The sequence below is a fragment of the Hakea prostrata genome, chromosome 4 (genome assembly GCF_041222555.1).
Source record: "Hakea prostrata isolate BN-2017 chromosome 4, UWA_Hpros_2, whole genome shotgun sequence".
Lineage (NCBI taxonomy): Eukaryota > Viridiplantae > Streptophyta > Magnoliopsida > Proteales > Proteaceae > Hakea > Hakea prostrata.
The window spans coordinates 14,607,874-14,626,493 of NC_142603.1; the positions used below are offsets into that span (position 1 = coordinate 14,607,874).

The 18,620-nt window shown below is 39.2% G+C and overlaps 1 protein-coding gene across 1 annotated transcript; it reads right to left on the minus strand.

Annotated features, from left to right (window-relative positions):
- Positions 1–4,076: 4,076 nt before the first annotated feature.
- Positions 4,077–8,168, minus strand: LOC149018108 (uncharacterized). Its single transcript, XM_089153847.1, has 2 exons — positions 6,398–8,168; positions 4,077–5,029 (listed from the first exon to the last, which is right to left on the minus strand). The coding sequence occupies exons 1-2, from the start codon at positions 8,166–8,168 to the stop codon at positions 4,077–4,079; spliced, it is 2,724 nt and encodes a 907-aa protein (XP_089009973.1).
- Positions 8,169–18,620: the final 10,452 nt, after the last annotated feature.

An 18,620-nucleotide genomic window follows, 5' to 3' on the forward strand; every position in this document is an offset into this window, starting at 1 on the left:
GGTGCCGTAGAACCAGGCTAACTCTTTGACCAAATCCACTTAGCTGGCTGTAATTTTGATAGTTTTGTAGTCATGTTTATACAATGCCTTCATTATGCAACAACGTATATATCAACCTTAGTTTGAAGATTCAACCAATTCAACATGGACAGTCTTTTATCTTATTTAGAGTCACTAGGTCTTTTATCTTAAGATAACCTTAGGAGAAGTGGTGAGAAGGGATATGTATAGCTTAGGCCTTATATCTAGCATGACCTCGAACAGAATTGATTGGAGGGCAAGAATCCATGTAGCCGACCCCATTTAGTTAGGACAAGACTTATTGTTATTGTTGTTACCTCTCTAGAGGGTCATGTTGTGACATTTATTTTTAAATATCTAGAATTGAAGGTGTTTAAACTTTGAACTCCAGGCTTAATTTAAGAGATATCATGTAGAACGTATGCAAGCCAATGGTCTCATACGAAATCTTGCATTTTTCAAATATCAGCTGGGCTGGAAATGTCATTCCTGGCCTACCTTCTCTTAATTATTCAATGAAATCCAAAGATTGTGGAGTCTAGAGGGACACGTAGACTGTGATCTGTCCAGACTCAAATGGTCAAGTCAATATATGAATTGTATGATAATATACAAAAAATATAAAAAAAGTCAAATATGTGAGCTGTTTCTGGTAAATCTTAATTTTAATTGTTCTCTAATGTATAATATGACGTGGGCTTTGAGGGGTCATAGATTGAGATAGATTGACTTTTGTATGATCTCTATTGAGGGATTGACTTCTAGTAAAAAATCAGGAAAGGATCCAGATCCTTTCCATTCAGGCGGGCTGTCATCTGATGTTCTTATTTATTTATTTTTTTTTTTTTCAAACAAATCGAAATGATTGAAGTTTTTCTATTTAGAATCAACCTAACACTTTGGCTGGATTATTCATCACTGCACAAACCTCTTCCTCTCTTTATTCTGCAGGAGGGCGTATAGGCAGGTTGCTATTCAAGTTAAGGAGGTTATTTCATTGTAATTGGACCTAACAAGAATGGAATCACCCTCTCTAGGATTTGAACATATGACATTGCGTTTTGGAGACCCATGTTAATTCAACCAATCTGAACTAAGAGCTCTTTCAACTCTATTGTGAGTAGTTGGATAAAACTATAAAGAAAATGATTATTTTTTTCCAAAACACCTTGCATGCATTGCTTATCATGATGGGAGGCCAATCATTTGGGTGGAGAGGATCTGCACACTTAGGCAAAACAAATTTTAATTGCAGGCCTAGATTCCTTTTTGCTGCAACGACTACTATTAGCAAGCGGTTATGATCTTATCATGTGTACAACAATAAATCTAATAGTTGTGAGAGAAAATGCAGGTACATATGTAAATACTATTTTTTTTAAATACATTCAAAAGCTTAGTATCGTATAAGTTTACAAAATGAACCCCCACTCTAAAACCCCCTAGTTCTCGCTTTCTTTCTATATGTGTTGACTATTCTACCTTGGAGCTTCCCCATCCCAACTATTACGTCTACCCCAAATCCTCGTTCTCATCCCATGTTTTCAACCTGCAATGCACTCCATCTTTAGGGTTGGATGGCCCCCCTCTGATTTTTTGATATATTTTCCTAGTAAAGAGGAAATTAGAAGAACTTAAAAGCTGAAAGTAGCTTTGTATATAATGGGCAGAAGAACTTTAATGATTGGCATGCATGTACATAAATTTATGAGTGGTTGTTGTCCACCCTTTGTTCTTGCCATAAGAACTTTGAATAATTTCTACTAAAACAAACACATAGTTCATAGTGAGGATCAGCTGAGTTTCTTTAAAATTTATAGAAAACAAATTATCTTAAATAAGAATAATAGCAATACATGGAAGAGAATTTGGTTGGATTAGGTTTATAGGTTTTGAAACTTAATAAGTTTTCTTTCCTCAAAGCAATGGTTTTATTTTTTTATTTTTTAAATATAATGACCAAAATTGTCACATCATATATATATATATATATATATATATATATATATATATATATATATATATATATATATATAAAAATAATGAAGTGGTTACCCAAAAGAAAAGAAAATAAAAAAAATAAAGTGGTTACCGAAAAAAGATAAAATAAAATAACTTACGGAAAAAGTCATATAGAAGTGTGTTTTTTTTTTTGGGGGTCTTCCTCTAGAATTGTCTTCTTAACAACCCAAAACGTGTCTTATTTGGTAGAAAAATATACATTTTTTTTTTATATTATTTACACCCACCTTTTAACCTATATTTAATATAAAAAATTATATATTTTAAAATTTAAAAAACAAAAAAAAAAAAAAAAACCCCCCCCCCCCCCCTCCCCTCCCCTCCTTTTTTTGTAAAACACAACCCCCCCCCCCCCCCAACAAAAAAAAAAAAAGTTTTTTTTTTTCCCGTACCTTTTGTTAGAACCAAGAGACCAGAGGCACAGTACAGACAGACCAATTACAGAATCAAGAAGAAACAAATACATAAAATATTCTTTATATCAGAATCACTTACCCGAATGTAGTAGAATGAACGAAAGGAAAACAGCACGAACTTTCACAGGGTGAGTTGAGGTGTACGAACTGTACTTTTCCTTAAGGTATTTGAACGCCCCCTTTATGCTGCTGGGTTTGACCTTGACGTTCTTACCTCCAAGATACAACAACTCTTAGATCCGAAGGCAGCACTCCAACGGAGTCTACTTGCAAAGGAGATCCGAAGGTAATACACAGCACCGAATGACGAAAACAAAAGAAGGAATTTTCTAACACTAGATTTTCGAAATTCTGTTTTTCACCAAAAACGGAATATCCTCTTGTTCAGAGCTTAACTCTATTTACTAACTCGTATGGACACCTTCAGAGGGCTGCATATGTACGTAAGGTCATCTGCAGAGAGTTGTGACTGTATGATCAGTCACCTCTCTACTGCAAAACCCAAAGCCGGGTTTTTTAGATCCATGACCCGCTTTCTAGATCCATGACCCACGACCCACGTCCCCAAGTCCCAAGTCCCAAGTCCCATCATAGACAACTTAATATTATTTATATAATATTAAGGTGCCCCATGGCTTGGTTAGACTAGGGTCTACGGACCACTACCGCAACCACGCCCGACTTGGTCCAACTCGTTGCATACGCGTGATCCACACATAGCTCTCTACCAGCATACACCCCACTTAGGAGCTATATACGATTATATAATCATAAAATCATTAGCTCCATCCGATGTGGGACTAAACGCATATGGTAATCTAAATCACCTAATATACATCCAGAAGAGTCCTATAGAAACAAGAGTCCTAAAACAAAACTAGGGAGATAGAGTTTTAATGATTTTGAAACTTATCTAAATAGTATATTATATTATATATATATATATATATATATATATATATATATATATATATATATATATATATATATATATATATATATATATATATATATATATATATATTTATATATATTTTTTTTATAAAACAAAATCCAACAATCCCCCACAAGTTTCAAAAAATCAGTAAAACGAAGAGGTGCTGTATAAATTTTGACTTAGTAGGACACATCGTTGGAGGTGTCTTCTGGACTTGAACCTACACTAGGTCTGATGAACTACGCTACAGAGTATGGGTGAAGTCAGACTTCTTGAACCCTTCCTCTTCATCATAGCTGGCTAGTTCACCATCCATGTCCCACTAGTCGACGTCCGTATCTCCTGAAATATATCAATGGGACATTCTAGGCCCTATCCCCTATCTTGGTCTTATGAGTGTTTAAAGAGTTCGCCTTAAAACTCTTATCGAGGGCGGCCACACCCTCTACACTCACTTAGGTTAGCCCGATGCGCACCACAGTTAACACACCCCCACATTTCGTAGGATTTGGCTAATTAAGAGCCCACTGCTCAACCTCGTACATTGTGGTGGTACTACTTTACCATCTAACCAGAATGAGCAAAACAATAGTAGTACTAAACAGGTCCCCTCGTGACTTCGTTTTTACCCTTTGAACCTAATTCAGGGTTAAAACCTCTTCACATAGGTTGGGTGTCCATCACAAGACCTTCGACATAGGCCTCACGCTCATTCCTTTAGATGCTTCATTAATTAATGAAGTTGGCAATGCCTTTGTGAACATGTCCGCTAAGTTCTTTTCAGACTTTACGAAATCGATAGCTATCGTTCCTTCACTTATGTATTGCCTAACCAAATTGTGTCTCAGCCGAATATGTCTCCTTTTTCCGTTATATACACGATTTTTAGCCTTAGCTATTGTTGCCATGTTATCACAGTGAAGTGATATCGAGGGCATTGGTTTGTGCCATAACGGAATATCAGCCATAAAACTCCGAAGCCATTCTGCTTCGGTCCCTGCCTTCTCTAAGGCTACGAATTCAGCTTCCATTGTGGAGCTAGTTCCACAAGATTGCTTAACAGATTTCCAGGATATTGCTCCACCGCCAAGTGTGAATATATATCCACTTGTTGCTAATGACTCATTGGTATCGGAGATCCAATTTGCATCGCAATATCCTTCTAGTACAGCAGGATTCCCACTGTAACATAGACTATAAGTCATTGTTCCCTTTAGATACCGTAATAATCTATTAATGGCAGTCCAATGCTGTAATCCGGGATTGTGAGTATATTGACTCAACTTCCCAACTGCTAAAGCAATATCCGGTCTAGTACAGTTCATCAAGTACGAAACTGAACCGATAATCTGGGAGTAACGTTTCTGGTTAACCGGATCTCCCAAATTCTTTTTAAGATGACAAGCTGTTTCAAATGGTGTCTTGACCGCTTTCTCATCCCAGTAATTATACTTCTTGAGCAAGTTCTCAACATAGTGTGCTTGAGATAATATTATCTCCTCATTCTTTCGGATAATCTTGATTCCAAGAATAACATCCGCTTCACCCATGTCTTTTGTGTCAAATTTTGACATTAAAAGTTTCTTAGTTTGTTGCACTATGTCCAAATTTGTTCCCATTATGAGCATGTCATCTACATATACCAAGATAAACACACCTTTACCTTGATGGAACCTACTGTATAAACATCTTTCCACATCGTTTACCAGAAAGCCACTAGCTAGAAGTACTGTATCTAGCTTTTCATGCCACTGTTTGGGCGCTTGTTTCAAACCATATAATGATTTTTTGAGCTTGCATACCTTCTGCTCTTGGCCAGGTACTACACAACCTTCAGGTTGTCTTATATATATTTCTTCTTCTAAGTCACCATTTAGAAAAGCTGTTTTTACATCCATTTGGTGAATAACCAACTTGTAAATGGATGCAAGAGCTATCATTATCCTTACAGCAGTGATCCTTGCTCTTTGGAGCAAAAGTGTCAAAGTAATCAATGTTTTGCTTCTGTTTAAAGCCTTTAACTACTAGTCTTGCCTTATACTTATCAAGTGATCCATCCGCCTTTAATTTCTTGCGGAATATCCACTTAGTGTCTAAGATTTTAGAACCTCGAGGGAGTTCAACCAACTCCCAAGTGTGATTGGAAATGATTGAGTCCAACTCACTTTTGATGGCTTCTTTCCGAGAAAACAAGCATCTCTGTTGATGTCACTTGCTTCCCTATACGAAAAAGGATCCTTATCTATTAGATAAGCCAGCCAAGTTGGATTATCATCTATTGAGTAGACTATCCAATCATTTCCAAAGTGTTTAGAAGTCCTTTGTCTTTTACCTCTACGAAGGTTGCTCGAACCTTCACCACTTGATAAGTGATCATCATTTTCTATTTGATCACTAGCAACTTCATTGCCAATTCCTTTCTTTGACCGGACACGGACTCACCACTAACTCCCTTTTCTTGTATTGAAGGCAACTTAAAAGGTAAGATATTCTCAAAAAAATCTGCATCCCTAGATTCTGTTATGTCCCCTTCTTCACATATTCCATCTAAGGTCTTAAGGACCATAAATCTATATGCTTGAACTATGTTTTGCATACCCAATAAATACGCAATCGAAAGTCTTTGGTCCTACTTTCCTTTTCTTTGGTACAGGTATTGCTACCTTAGCCAAACAGCCCCAGATTCTTAAATATTTAAGATTGGGTTTTCTATTAAACCATAGTTCATAGGGAATTATACCAAGACTTTTGTGAGGTATACGATTTAGAATGAAACAAGCTGTTAGCATAGCTTCCCCCCACATATCAAAAGACAAACCAGAACTAATAAGTAATGAATTCATCATTTCCTTTAAAGTTCTGTTTTTTCTTTCAGCTATTCCATTGGATTCTGGTTGATATGGTGCTGTTGTCTCATGTATTATTCCATTACTCTCAAGAAAACTAGACAGATTAAAATACTCTGAACCTCTATCGGTTCTAAGTCTTTTAATCCTCTTACCTAGTTGGTTCTCAACTTCTGTTTTGTATGAAATAAAAGCATTAGATGCTTCATCCTTAGAGTGAATTAAATATACCATCGTAAATCGTGAAAAATCATCAATGAAAGTCACCATATATTTTTTTCCACCTCTAGACTCAGAAGATTTAAAATCACATAAATCACTGTGTATCAAACCAAGTAATTCACTTTGTCTATTTACTGACTTATGAGGCTTCTTTGTAAATTTAGCCTCAACGCATGTTTGACACTTATTTAAAGCAGGTTTTAGATTTCCTTCAATTAAGCCAATCTTACACATTTTCTTAATGTAAGGAGTACTACAATGACCTAATCTAGCATGCCATAAATCATACAACTCAACAAAGTAAACAGAATTAGGCTTATCATTTATTGAATCATGAATACTGAGTACAAATAGCCCCTCATTCAAATATCCCTTGCCCACAAATACATTATTTTTAGTAATAATTAATTTATCGAAATCAAAAGACAGTTTCATCCCAGCCTTGTTCAGAAGAGGCCCTGACACCAAATTCCTCCTAATCTCTGGAACATGAAGCACGTTGTCCAACACCAAAGTCTTCCCAGATGTAAGCTTCAAAGTCACTTGGCCCTTGCCAACTACAAAGGAGGAATTCGAATTTCCCATGAAGACCTTATCTCCAGAAATAACTGGAGTGTACTTTGAGAACATGTTCTGATCATTGCAAATATGTCTCATTGCCCCAGTATCGACGACCCAGTTTCTTGGTTTTTCAGCTGAATTAATTTCTGTGATCATCGCTGTAAAGATGTCTTCCTCAATGAGATTAATCTTGGTTTTTTCAACCTTCCTCTTAACGCGACAGTCCTTCTTGTAGTGACCCGGTTTACCACATGTAAAGCAACTCCTATTCGTCTTCTTGAAGTCTTTATCCTTCCTCACTTGAAGACCTCTCTTGAAGTTTGAATGCTTTCCGGTTTCCACAAGATTTGCCTTGACCTTTTGAACTCCACTGCCCTTTTCTTTCTTGTCCCTCGCTCTATTCCTCTCTTCGATTTTTATTCGAACAACAACCTGCTCAAAAGTCCACTCCTTCCTCTTGTGTTTCATATTCAACTTAAAAATATTCCAAGAGTTAGGAAGCTTCTCAATCAGAGAGTGAGTAACAAAAGCATCCGGCAGAATCATCCTTTCCTTGGCTAACTTGCCAATCAGAACTTGATATTGGTCAATCTGTGGGGAAATTTCCTCATCATCGTTCATTATGAAATTTAGGAAATTTGCCACCACATATTTACCACTGCCTGCATCCTCCAATGTGTATTTCTTCGAGAGAGCATCCCATATCATATAGGCATACTCAAACGTACAATACACATTATACAGGTTCAGAGAAAGAGCATTCAAAATCCGGTTCTTACACTGATAATCAGCTTGAACCCATGCCATTCTCTTTGCCTCAAGTTCTGGGTTCTCTGTTTGTGCAGGCTTTGGCTCTGTCAAAGCAAAAACGACCCCTATTTGGGTCAGAGCGAACAGCATCATCTGTTTCCACCTTTTAAAATTCTGACCAACGAATTGGTCTATCTTGTCAAATTCTGACATAATCCGCATGTGGTCTATAGAAGACCTCAATACATGCACTGGTGGGATAACATTCGTTGGAACAGAATCATTGGTTTGCAGGACTGGGATGACACCTTGTGTGTTTGGAACGACACCGTCAGGAGGATTTTTGTCAGAGGCCATTGAATCAATAGCGGGTGTCTCCTTGTCACTGGCCATGTCTTATACTGTGTTTTCAAATACCTTAAGCTTGTTAGAACCAAGAGACCAGTTCTATGATTGTTTCCATGGTGAATAGCAACTCCTATAGCGGGATTCATAAAATTTCATACCCGGGACTCTTTCCGTCTGCCCCTTCCGGGTTTCTCTACCTTTTGGGGAAGAGATGGACAAGGGTAGGAATGGAATCCAGTTCTTATGGCCAATGCGAGGGATTTAGAACCAAGAGACCAGAGGCACAGTACAGATGGGACCACCATTTCCGTAATCAAGAAGAAACAAATACATAAAATATTCTTTATATCAGAATCACTTACCCGAATGTAGTAGAATGAACGAAAGGAAAACAGCACGAACTTTCACAGGGTGAGTTGAGGTGTACGAACTGTACTTTTCCTTAAGGTATTTGAACGCCCCCTTTATGCTGCTGGGTTTGACCTTGACGTTCTTACCTCCAAGATACAACAACTCTTAGATCCGAAGGCAGCACTCCAACGGAGTCTACTTGCAAAGGAGATCCGAAGGTAATACACAGCACCGAATGACGAAAACAAAAGAAGGAATTTTCTAACACTAGATTTTCGAAATTGCTGTTTTCACCAAAAACGGAATATCCTCTTGTTCGTAGCTTAACTCTATTTACTAACTCGTATGGACACCTTCGAGAGGGCTGCATATGTACGTAAGGTCATCTGCAGAGAGTTGTGACTGTATGATCGATCACCTCTCTCTTCGCAAAACCCAAAGCCGGGTTTTTTAGATCCATGACCCGCTTTCTAGATCCATGACCCACGACCCACGTCCCCAAGTCCCAAGTCCCAAGTCCCATCATAGACAACTTAATATTATTTATATAATATTAAGGTGCCCCATGGCTTGGTTAGACTAGGGTCTACGGACCACTACCGCAACCACGCCCGACTTGGTCCAGCTCGTTGCATACGCGTGATCCACACATAGCTCTCTACCAGCATACACCCCACTTAGGAGCTATATACGATTATATAATCATAAAATCATTAGCTCCATCCGATGTGGGACTAAACGCATATGGTAATCTAAATCACCTAATATACATCCAGAAGAGTCCTATAGAAACAAGAGTCCTAAAACAAAACTAGGGAGATAGAGTTTTAATGATTTTGAAACTTATCTAAATAGTATATTATATTATATATATATATATATATATATATATATATATTTTTTTTTTTTTTAAAACAAAATCCAACAAGGGGGGGGGGGGGGGGGGGGGGGGGGGGGGGGGTGGTTTTTGGGGGGGGGTGGTTTTGTTTTTTTTTGGTTTCGCTTGTTGGTCTTTTGCTGGGAGGGGGGGAGGGGGGGGGGAGGAAGAGGGTGGAATGGGGGGGGGGGGGGGGGTTTTGTTGAGGGAGAGGGGTGGTTTTTTGAAAAAATTTTTTTTTTTTTTTTAGTGATACAACAGAGGATGTTTTTCCTTGACTAGCTCGAATAGTTTAGTAAATTTTAACCACAATTGTAAGTAGTCAATCATGCTACTGATTAGATGTCTAAGGTGCCGTGTTGAACCAATCCACTCTTTGACTTTCTTTCTTCATCCACCAAGTGATCAAAGGGAATTTTTATGTGGACTTACCTAGCTGTAATTTTGATCGTTCGTTATTCTGTTTTTCGTCCCCCAACCACCCCTCCCCCTAAAAAAGAAAAAGAAAAGGGTGCCTTAATTATGCAACAACATATCACACTTCGTTTGAGGTTCAACCAACATGGACACTTCTGTATATAAAGGTTCTCACTGAGATCCTCATATAAGTACTAACAAAAAAAGATCTTCATGTAAGATTAAAGAAGTTTGTATCCCTAAGGCCTAAGCTCTTGTATCATCTCTTTTTTAATAGAATTCTCTGTTTATTCCTGTCTCTCCTATCCCCAAATCAAAGGGTCGTTGTCGAGTTATGACCTAGACAACATTAATAAGGCTGTATATGATAGGGTGTTGAGACATCTATTTTTAGATTTCCAATAATTGTAGGTGTTTGAACTTTGAACAATATACAATTTCAGGCTTAACGGATATCATCCACAACACAAGCCAACGGGTCTCACACGAAATCATGCATTTTCAAATATCAGTTGGGCTGCTGGGAATCTCATTCCTGGTGAACTGGTCTGCTTTCTCTTGATCAGTAGTGGGGCTTCCGTTTTGGATTTTATGAAAACCAAATATTGTGGAGAGATACGTAACAGGTGATGAGGTGAGAATCTCGAATGGTCAAGTCAATATATGAACTGCGAGTTGCGAAGTCATACATGCCGGCAGTTCATGATTTCGATCAATCTTCTGCCGGTGGTCATTTATTTGGGTGAACATGTAATAAATGCATGGACGACGTTCCAGAATAGAATGAAGTGGAGCTTTTACAATGCTTTGGCTTGACCCTTCATATTTGGAAATATTTGTTTTTCTAATCGGTTCAATTTTGCGCAGTACTGTACCGTCAACGGTCAACATCGAAATTTCAACCGTTGGGAGCAGGTGCTGAGCATTAAATGTGCAGCATTCAAGTCTCGGCCTTTTCTGTTGTATAATACAATATGAGCTCTTATACTTCTATGCTGTCTGAATTGATGGATTGACTTCAAGGCAAAAAAATCAGGAATGGGTCAAGCAAAACAAATTCTAATGGCAGCCCATCCGGCAATCCCTGTATACTGGAATGTGAGGGGTTAATCTGTAAATTTCTTTGCTCGAAACGTAATATTTGATGCAAGGAACATTCAGTTCATGTGGCTTGCATTGATATACATGCACTTTTTATTGTGTTGAACTGGATGTATATGTCAAATTATGCAAGTTCTCACTTTAGTCTTCCACAATCTTTTTGTGAATTCACTAGACAGCAGGCTGCTAATTTCTTATGGGGTGAGAAAGAGGAAAAAAAGAAAATTCACTAGATAAGCTAGGCAAGATTCTGCAAATCCAAAAACAAAGGAGGTCTTGGGTTTAGAAATTCAAAGCTACAGAATATGGCTTTACTCACTAAATTGGCTTGGAAGTTATTTTTAAATCCTTCTTCACATTGGGCTAGACAGATGATAGGAATTTAATATAGCCGCTGCAACTTCATGAACGCACGATTTGGGTCAAACCCATCATGGGCATGGAGAGGAATCTTGCAAGGGAGGAAAGTTCTTGAAGAGGGTCTCATTTGGAGGGTGGGCAACATGTGAAGAATTTAAATCTAGAATGATCGATGGATTCCCTCTCTCCCTACAAGAAGAGTTCAAGCTCCTAAACCGGCTGATTGTAGTATCAATTCGGTCCACGAACTCATTGATGAATCTAATAGATGGTGGAAGCCGAATCTAATTTACCAAACTTTCCCTGCGCCTGTGAGCAAAGCCATTTTAGACATAAATCCGAGTCAATTCCATAGGGACGATGAACCGTTCGGGGAGCCTAAAAAAACGGCCTCTTTAGTGTCAAATATGTGTACCACCTGCTCAATAATTTAGAAGAATACAGAGAATCAGAGAAGGCGAGTACTTCACGCCCTCATAGACAGGTACCTAAACAAGTTTGGAAAAATATATGGAGCATCAACACCTTACCAAAAAGATTTCTTATGGAGATCGATAGCTCAAGGAGCGGCTATAGGAGAAGAACTTAATCATAGAAGAATTGAGGTCGACCCATCCTGCTCATTTTGGGGGAATCCAATGGAAACAAGGGACCATATCATTTTGGACTGCCCAATGGCAAGAATGGTTTGGCTTGGGTCCTCACAATCTTTCATACCTCTGCCCTCACCGTCGATGAGTGATTGGATTTGGAGCTGGTCACACCTAGCAAATTTGGGGAAGGAAGAAAAAGGCAGAGTGACTTCCTTATGTAGCTTTGTGGCTTGGCATCTATGGATGGCTAGAAATGTGAGACTCTTCTCTGCAAAAAGGATGACCACCACGGAAGTGATTGAAGCAGCAGAATGTGATTTCAAAGATATCACAATTGCAGTCAAAAAATAACCCCGAGCTCCTCCTCGTCGATTAACACCATAGGAAGAAATGCACTAGGAGCCTCCACCATTGGGATCCTTCAAATTAAACACTGAAGCATTTTTTAATGCCCAATCAAAGAAAGGGGGTATTGGTTTCATCATCCGAGATCATTCCGGCAACCCAGCAGTAACAATCTCTGACCCATTATCTTTCCCATCTGCTGAAATTTGAGAGACAATGGCGATTAGAAACGGAATCCTTCATGTGATTGGCGAAGGCTATGATCATCTGATAGTGGAAAGCGATTGCAACTCTGTAATACAGTACATAATAGACCTTGAGAAGCCGATCCCATCTGATCTTGAAGTATTGATTTCAGATATTCGAAGATTGGGAAACTCATTGTTAACTTGTTCCTTTTCTTATATTCCAAGAGGCATCAACATTGTAGCTGATGCTCTTGCTTGGAGTGCCTCGTCTATTCCGTGTATGACGATTTGACCTTGCTCCTCTTCTTGGATTCAGGACTTGTGTTTCCTTGGCTCCATCACGGTCTTCTTTTGAATGAATTACTTTCGTACCAAGAAAGAAAAAGAAAAGAACTGGATGTAAATGTTGTTCTTTGGTTTATTATTACAATGAACAATTAGAGATCTTGGGTCTCTATGCTAGGGTTTCTATTTGTCTTCTTCCTCTTTTCACTATGATGTAATGGCCTGGAAAATAATGTTGGCATGCATGTAGATGTAATTTATGAGTGGTTGATGTCATGGTCGTACACTTGATTGTTGTCCTAATAACTTGAATAATTTCTACCAAAAAATATATAAAAAAAACTTATTATGAGATCACTTGAGTGTTTTTCAAATTTAATTGGAAACAAATTGTTACATATAGGAATCATGCCAATGCATGGAGAAAATTTGTTGGATGAAAACTTAATAATTAAGTGGATCCCCTAAGCAATGACCCTTATTTTTTATCAAGTCGGAAAAATAGTCACATCATATATTATTGTGAGAATAATTCTACCCAAGTAGTGACCCAAAAAACAGAGAGAACTCTATCTCATATAGTTTACCCCCCCTCCCAAAAAAAATCTCTCATATAAAATAAAATAAAATAAAATACCGGAAAAAAAATCATGTAGAAGTGTGATTCTTTACCAGCAGAAAGGATGTCTAATTTGGCAGCCCTCGGTTAGAGGGACATTTTTGGTTCAATATCTACGTATGACTATCTAGTAGGGCTTGAGAATTTGGAAGGCAATGTGGAAGGTCAAAGTCCCTCGTTGTATTTGTTTCGAATGCCAGGAAAAAGAAATTGAGCTTATTGGATCAGGAATCTTGTAATTTTTGCTTGAATCGAAGGGAAGCTGGACAACATGCATGTACTTAGAGATTGCAACCATGCTAAATGTGTTTGGGAAAGGTTGTGCCTATTGAACATTGCACTCGGTTCTTCACCACTAATCATAAAGAATTACTTATCTCAAATATTTGTGGAGATGCATTGAAGTAGGCAATGGACTGGCAGGTTGGATTTGCATGCACTTTGTATTTCTTATGGAATTGGAGAAATCAAGATACTCATGAGATTGAGTTCACTATGCCTGGTGATGGCTTGGCCTTAATTCAGCGGAGAAGTGTAAGTTTGGACAAGAAGACATGTATAGTTGGCGATGATCTCTTAAAAGTGTCAGGGAAATGTGAAACCAAGTTCTAACCCTGACCCGGAAACCCTGTTGTTTGTAGGTCCAGCAACCCAAAGTAAGGCAAGAAGTCATCTTTGGGCCATTTCTGTTGAAGACTTGATGGCTGGACTGAGATCCATGAGTGTTGATGTCAGTGTTCCATTTATGGAAACTGCACCCTGATGAAGATCGGATTAGTTGATGGACTTGGAGTGCTCTCTGTATTGGTTCGAAGGCATTTCTACCAACTAGGTATGTCACTTTAGGCGTGTGCAAAACCCCTTGATGTTTGGACTTGATCTGAGCCTTCAATTCCCTGTTTTGAAGTTGCTGTTCTGATTGGTCGACTCATTGGTCGACTGGACCAGTCGACCAATCAATCGACCAATTGATTCTGTTTTTGAAATTTAGGTCGTGGCTACTCTATTTAAGTTTAGTCTCGGGAATACTCCGCCTCATCTGCCTCCTAAGCCTCTGGAATGAGTTAGAACCCTATTCTAATCGATTCCCTTGCATCTTTGGTTGATATCTCGCAAGAACTCAAGTGATCTTCATCCTCCTGCATCAAAGGTATGTTTATGATCTCTTTCCTCTCTGTCTATGATTTTTTCTTTTCTTTATTCTGTTAATGGTTGAGATTAGGAAGAAGATGCTGCACCCTTGCAACCATCTATTCCATGATCTCATCATGTTCTTTGAGATCTATGATCATTATCATGATCTTAACCCTAGCCAGTTGAATCATGGAAACCCTAATCCTTGAAACCCTAACCTTGTGTGGTCATTAGGAGAACCTTTGGTAACCTCCCATGTGAGGGAAACCTCATGGGTAAATTGTTAGGTTGATCTAAATTTAATATTCTATAATTCTTCTTGTTGTAATTGGCCTATCATTAATTCCCTCCCTCCTGTGATCTCAACCTTTTCCATGGAAGCCAAAAGGGTGAAACCCTAATTTCTTGGATATATGTTATTGACCCTGTTAACATCCAATCAATGTGTTTTCTTTACTAGAATCATAACCTATCATCCTCTAGTTCATTATCCTTGATCCACACTATTTTCCCTTCATGATCTATGTTTAACCTAATTAGGTTAACCTTCTGGTTCCTAAGTTGTAACCAGGAAACTTGAATTGATTAATGGTGTCCTCTATAGACTTGGATGCTTCCATTAAAGTTTCCCCCTTATTTTGTACCCTTTTGAACCACCAAATTCGGATTCATATTCTAAAATTTCTGATTCTTGAAGGCTACTGTCTCTGTTGGTCGACTCATTGGTCGACTGGGGCAGTAGACCAATCAGTCGACCGGGGCAGTAGACCAATCAGTCGACCAATGGGTACAACAACCCTATTCTTGGTCTGTTTTGATTGAATTGTGATCTTTCCTTCTATGTATCTTTCCTAACTTATTGTATACACTTGTTTAAGACTCTTTTCTTAGGTTTAGTCAAGGTCTTACTTGATTCTCTAAGTTCCTTTACGAGTTAGAAGGTAAGGACAATTATCTCCTTAACTACATAGATCACATACTCTCTGGTTTCTATCTTTTTGAAACTATGAGTTTTACTACTGTTTGTATACTTTTACTTCTGATATACTACTATGAGAACAATAGCACTTGTTTAGGTTATCTTTTCATTATTCATACTTATATGAATTGGTTATTATCATGTTGTTAATGATTAGATCATGACTTTATATTTTCTTTGGTATAGGATGAACTATTGACTGTGTATGTCATGACTGATCTGAGATTGTATCTGATTAGGTATGATTTGGGATTGAGAGGTGTCCTTTTGACACTTCTGTCCTTGGACATTATCGGAAATAGTATGGGATGTTTCCGGGGTTGTCCATTGACGCTTTCCGAATTATTGATTGTCATACCTAGGGCTGTTTAGCAGTGTTTGGTTAAGATATCCCTGTTATATCAGACCCAAATCGAAAGGGTATTGAGACCGAACGACCCGTGGCAGCAATGGGGATTCACGGGCGCTCAAGACCGGTAACCAACCCGTGAGAGGACGGGAATCACATTGTGGGGGCCATTTATTGGAGGGTTGCATATGGCTAGACTTGGTCTCATGGGCGCTCAAGACCGGTGAAATGATCCGTGAGGGGACATGAGAGCTTCCCGTTTACCATATGTGGATAACCAATAGGGTTGATGAGTCCGTAGTCTGGGACTATTAGGACTCTAGTGGAAAGGATAGCCCGGGGCGAGGAATGGAAGTATCTGGACCTGAGTTGATGTAACTGAGTAGATGACTTGCATTGGGCTAGGCTTTACCTTGACATGTGCCGGTACTTATGCCAAATGGTTGTGAGAGAGAGTGTTGACTTAACCCCTTGCCATGGTTTGTCCTGAGGGATGCCGGACCCATTACCAAGAGGAGCCGTACGCGTGACCTACCCAAAGAAGTACGGTGCTATGACTTAAAGCATGTCCCACATAGAGACCAAAGATACATAGAGTTTAGATGCATACATACATTATTTGTTTCATATTGCATTGCATCTTTTTATGGATTGCTTTCATGTTATTTATGTTGTTATGGATTAACTACCTTACTGAGTTTCTTCGAAACTCATTCATTTTGTACATTGTTTTGTTAGACTATTCTACAGGTACTGATTACTATGGCGAATAGTACGATGAAGTGCAAGCCGATGAAGCGTACTACACGCAAGGTGTTGGCAACAATCAAGATTACTCTGATGATCCTTCAGTTGATCAAGTTGTGTACTACGATTAAAGACAACGTGGAGGTGGAACGTCTCAAATGGATTGATGAAGTCCACTATTTTGAAGACGTCATCTATAGAATAGAAAACTCTTATGTTTAGTTATGTTTCTTAGTTACTTTGATTTAGTTGTTATTTCTTTTAGACTTACATACTGCGTTCCGTTGTATTTTGTGGAGTGAGTTTCCGCTTCTCTCTCTACTTCTTTTGATATCTTTGGATATCTGGTATCATTTTCCGCACTCTGATTATATTCTTTTTTTGAACCTTGTTTATAATATTAAACCTTGATTATTTCCTGTTTATGATTATGTTATTGTATATGTGGGAGGATGATTTCCTCGATACTTGAACTTCGTGGCTGTGGATCACACTCTCGGGTATGCCAGTTAGGGTACCGGCTGGGAGGATGTGACAGATTGGTATCAAAGCCCAAAGTTCAAGGAAATCCTAACCACAGAAAACAGTAATAGAACATTCTTGAGTCATAGATCTAGAAGTGACTCATCTACTCTTAGATATGAATAATAGAACACTTGGACTAGAAACTGTCTAATGAAGCATAACTGAATACTTCTAAATAATGCACAATAATTATACTTAAACAATTGTCACTAAGTGCAATACAAGAAAAGTGCATAATACACAATAATAAGTGAAAAAAAAAGAACTTCATTAACTTTAAGAAAAGTTTTACAACGATTACATTTGAAAAGCATAAAAGGAAAATCCTAAGTACAACCTATCTAGGTGATCTCCTTTGATCTCTCGTAAGCTCAAGTTCTCTCGATAGTTGAGTCACCCGATGCTCTATCCTATCCGTCGTGACTCCATCCTCTCATACATCCGCTCTCTGTCCGACCTCCATCCTCTCCAGATGGGAAGTCATCGATCTCATCCGTGCACTAAGATCCGTAGTCTCCGGAACTGCATGAGAAGGGCCACCCGTCTCAAAGTGTGATGAAGGAAACTCGTGATGCTTCGGCATAGCCTCGTGCATCTCTCGTATCATCTCCGGCCTGATCATCACTATCAAGACCGATATCCTCCTCTCCATCCTCTAACTCCCCGCTCCTCATCCTCTGTCTCATCATCCTCCTCACCCTCCGGATCGGAGATCTCACATTCTCGTTGCAGCCTCATCCGACGAATGGTTCGAGTCCCGATAATATATCCTCGTGAACCAGTGTCCATTGGTGTATCCTCGAAACTCACCCCGAAATGCTCGAAGATCAAGGTCGGTAGGCCTCCCATAGCAAAGGTTCCGCATGCTAGGCCGTAGAACCATATCCAAGATGACCCCGCTGAATGATGTAAGAAAGGTCGATCTCGAAGCCCATGTAGATGCGGTAGATGACTAAGGCTTCCATCATTGTGACCCGATGGTGATGTCCAGCCTTCGGCATGATGTTTCGGCCGACGATGCGACCGATGATCCGTGCTGAATCTATCATCCACCCGCTGTTCCACGGAGTGAAGCATCGGTGACTATCCCACAGTGTGGAGCATATCTCGCGCAGCTCATATGGCATCAAGTAGCTGTCTATGTCCGCCTCGCAGTATCCATATGCACCGATCCGGGTAGTGAGGGACCCGCAAGATCTCAACCAAAGTGATCTCGAGAGAAGTGGATCCGAGTCCAAGGACCCGCTCCCGAGGACAAGCCAAGTGGATGTCCCGGACCTCTAGCCTCCCCGGTATAGGTTAGGTTGTGAAGAACAACCTCACTAGCTCGGGTAATATGGTGCAGCAGAAAGTAGCCCAGTTCAACCAAATGATGACCGGTTTCATGACTCTGCATAATGAGACTCGTGCAGGTGTTAATGGAAATCTTCATGCTGTAGCCTCGAGAATGCGGGAGGTTTAGCTGGAACTCCTCATACTCGTCTAATGGAGAGTTTTCCAAGATGCAAGTGCCCGACTTTCTGTGGTGTTACCAAGGACTTCTTGTTTCCTAACAAGTGGCTTCGAGAGTTGGAGAAGGCTTTTCGTCATTTACAATGTACTGAAGCTCAAAAGATTTTGTTTGTTG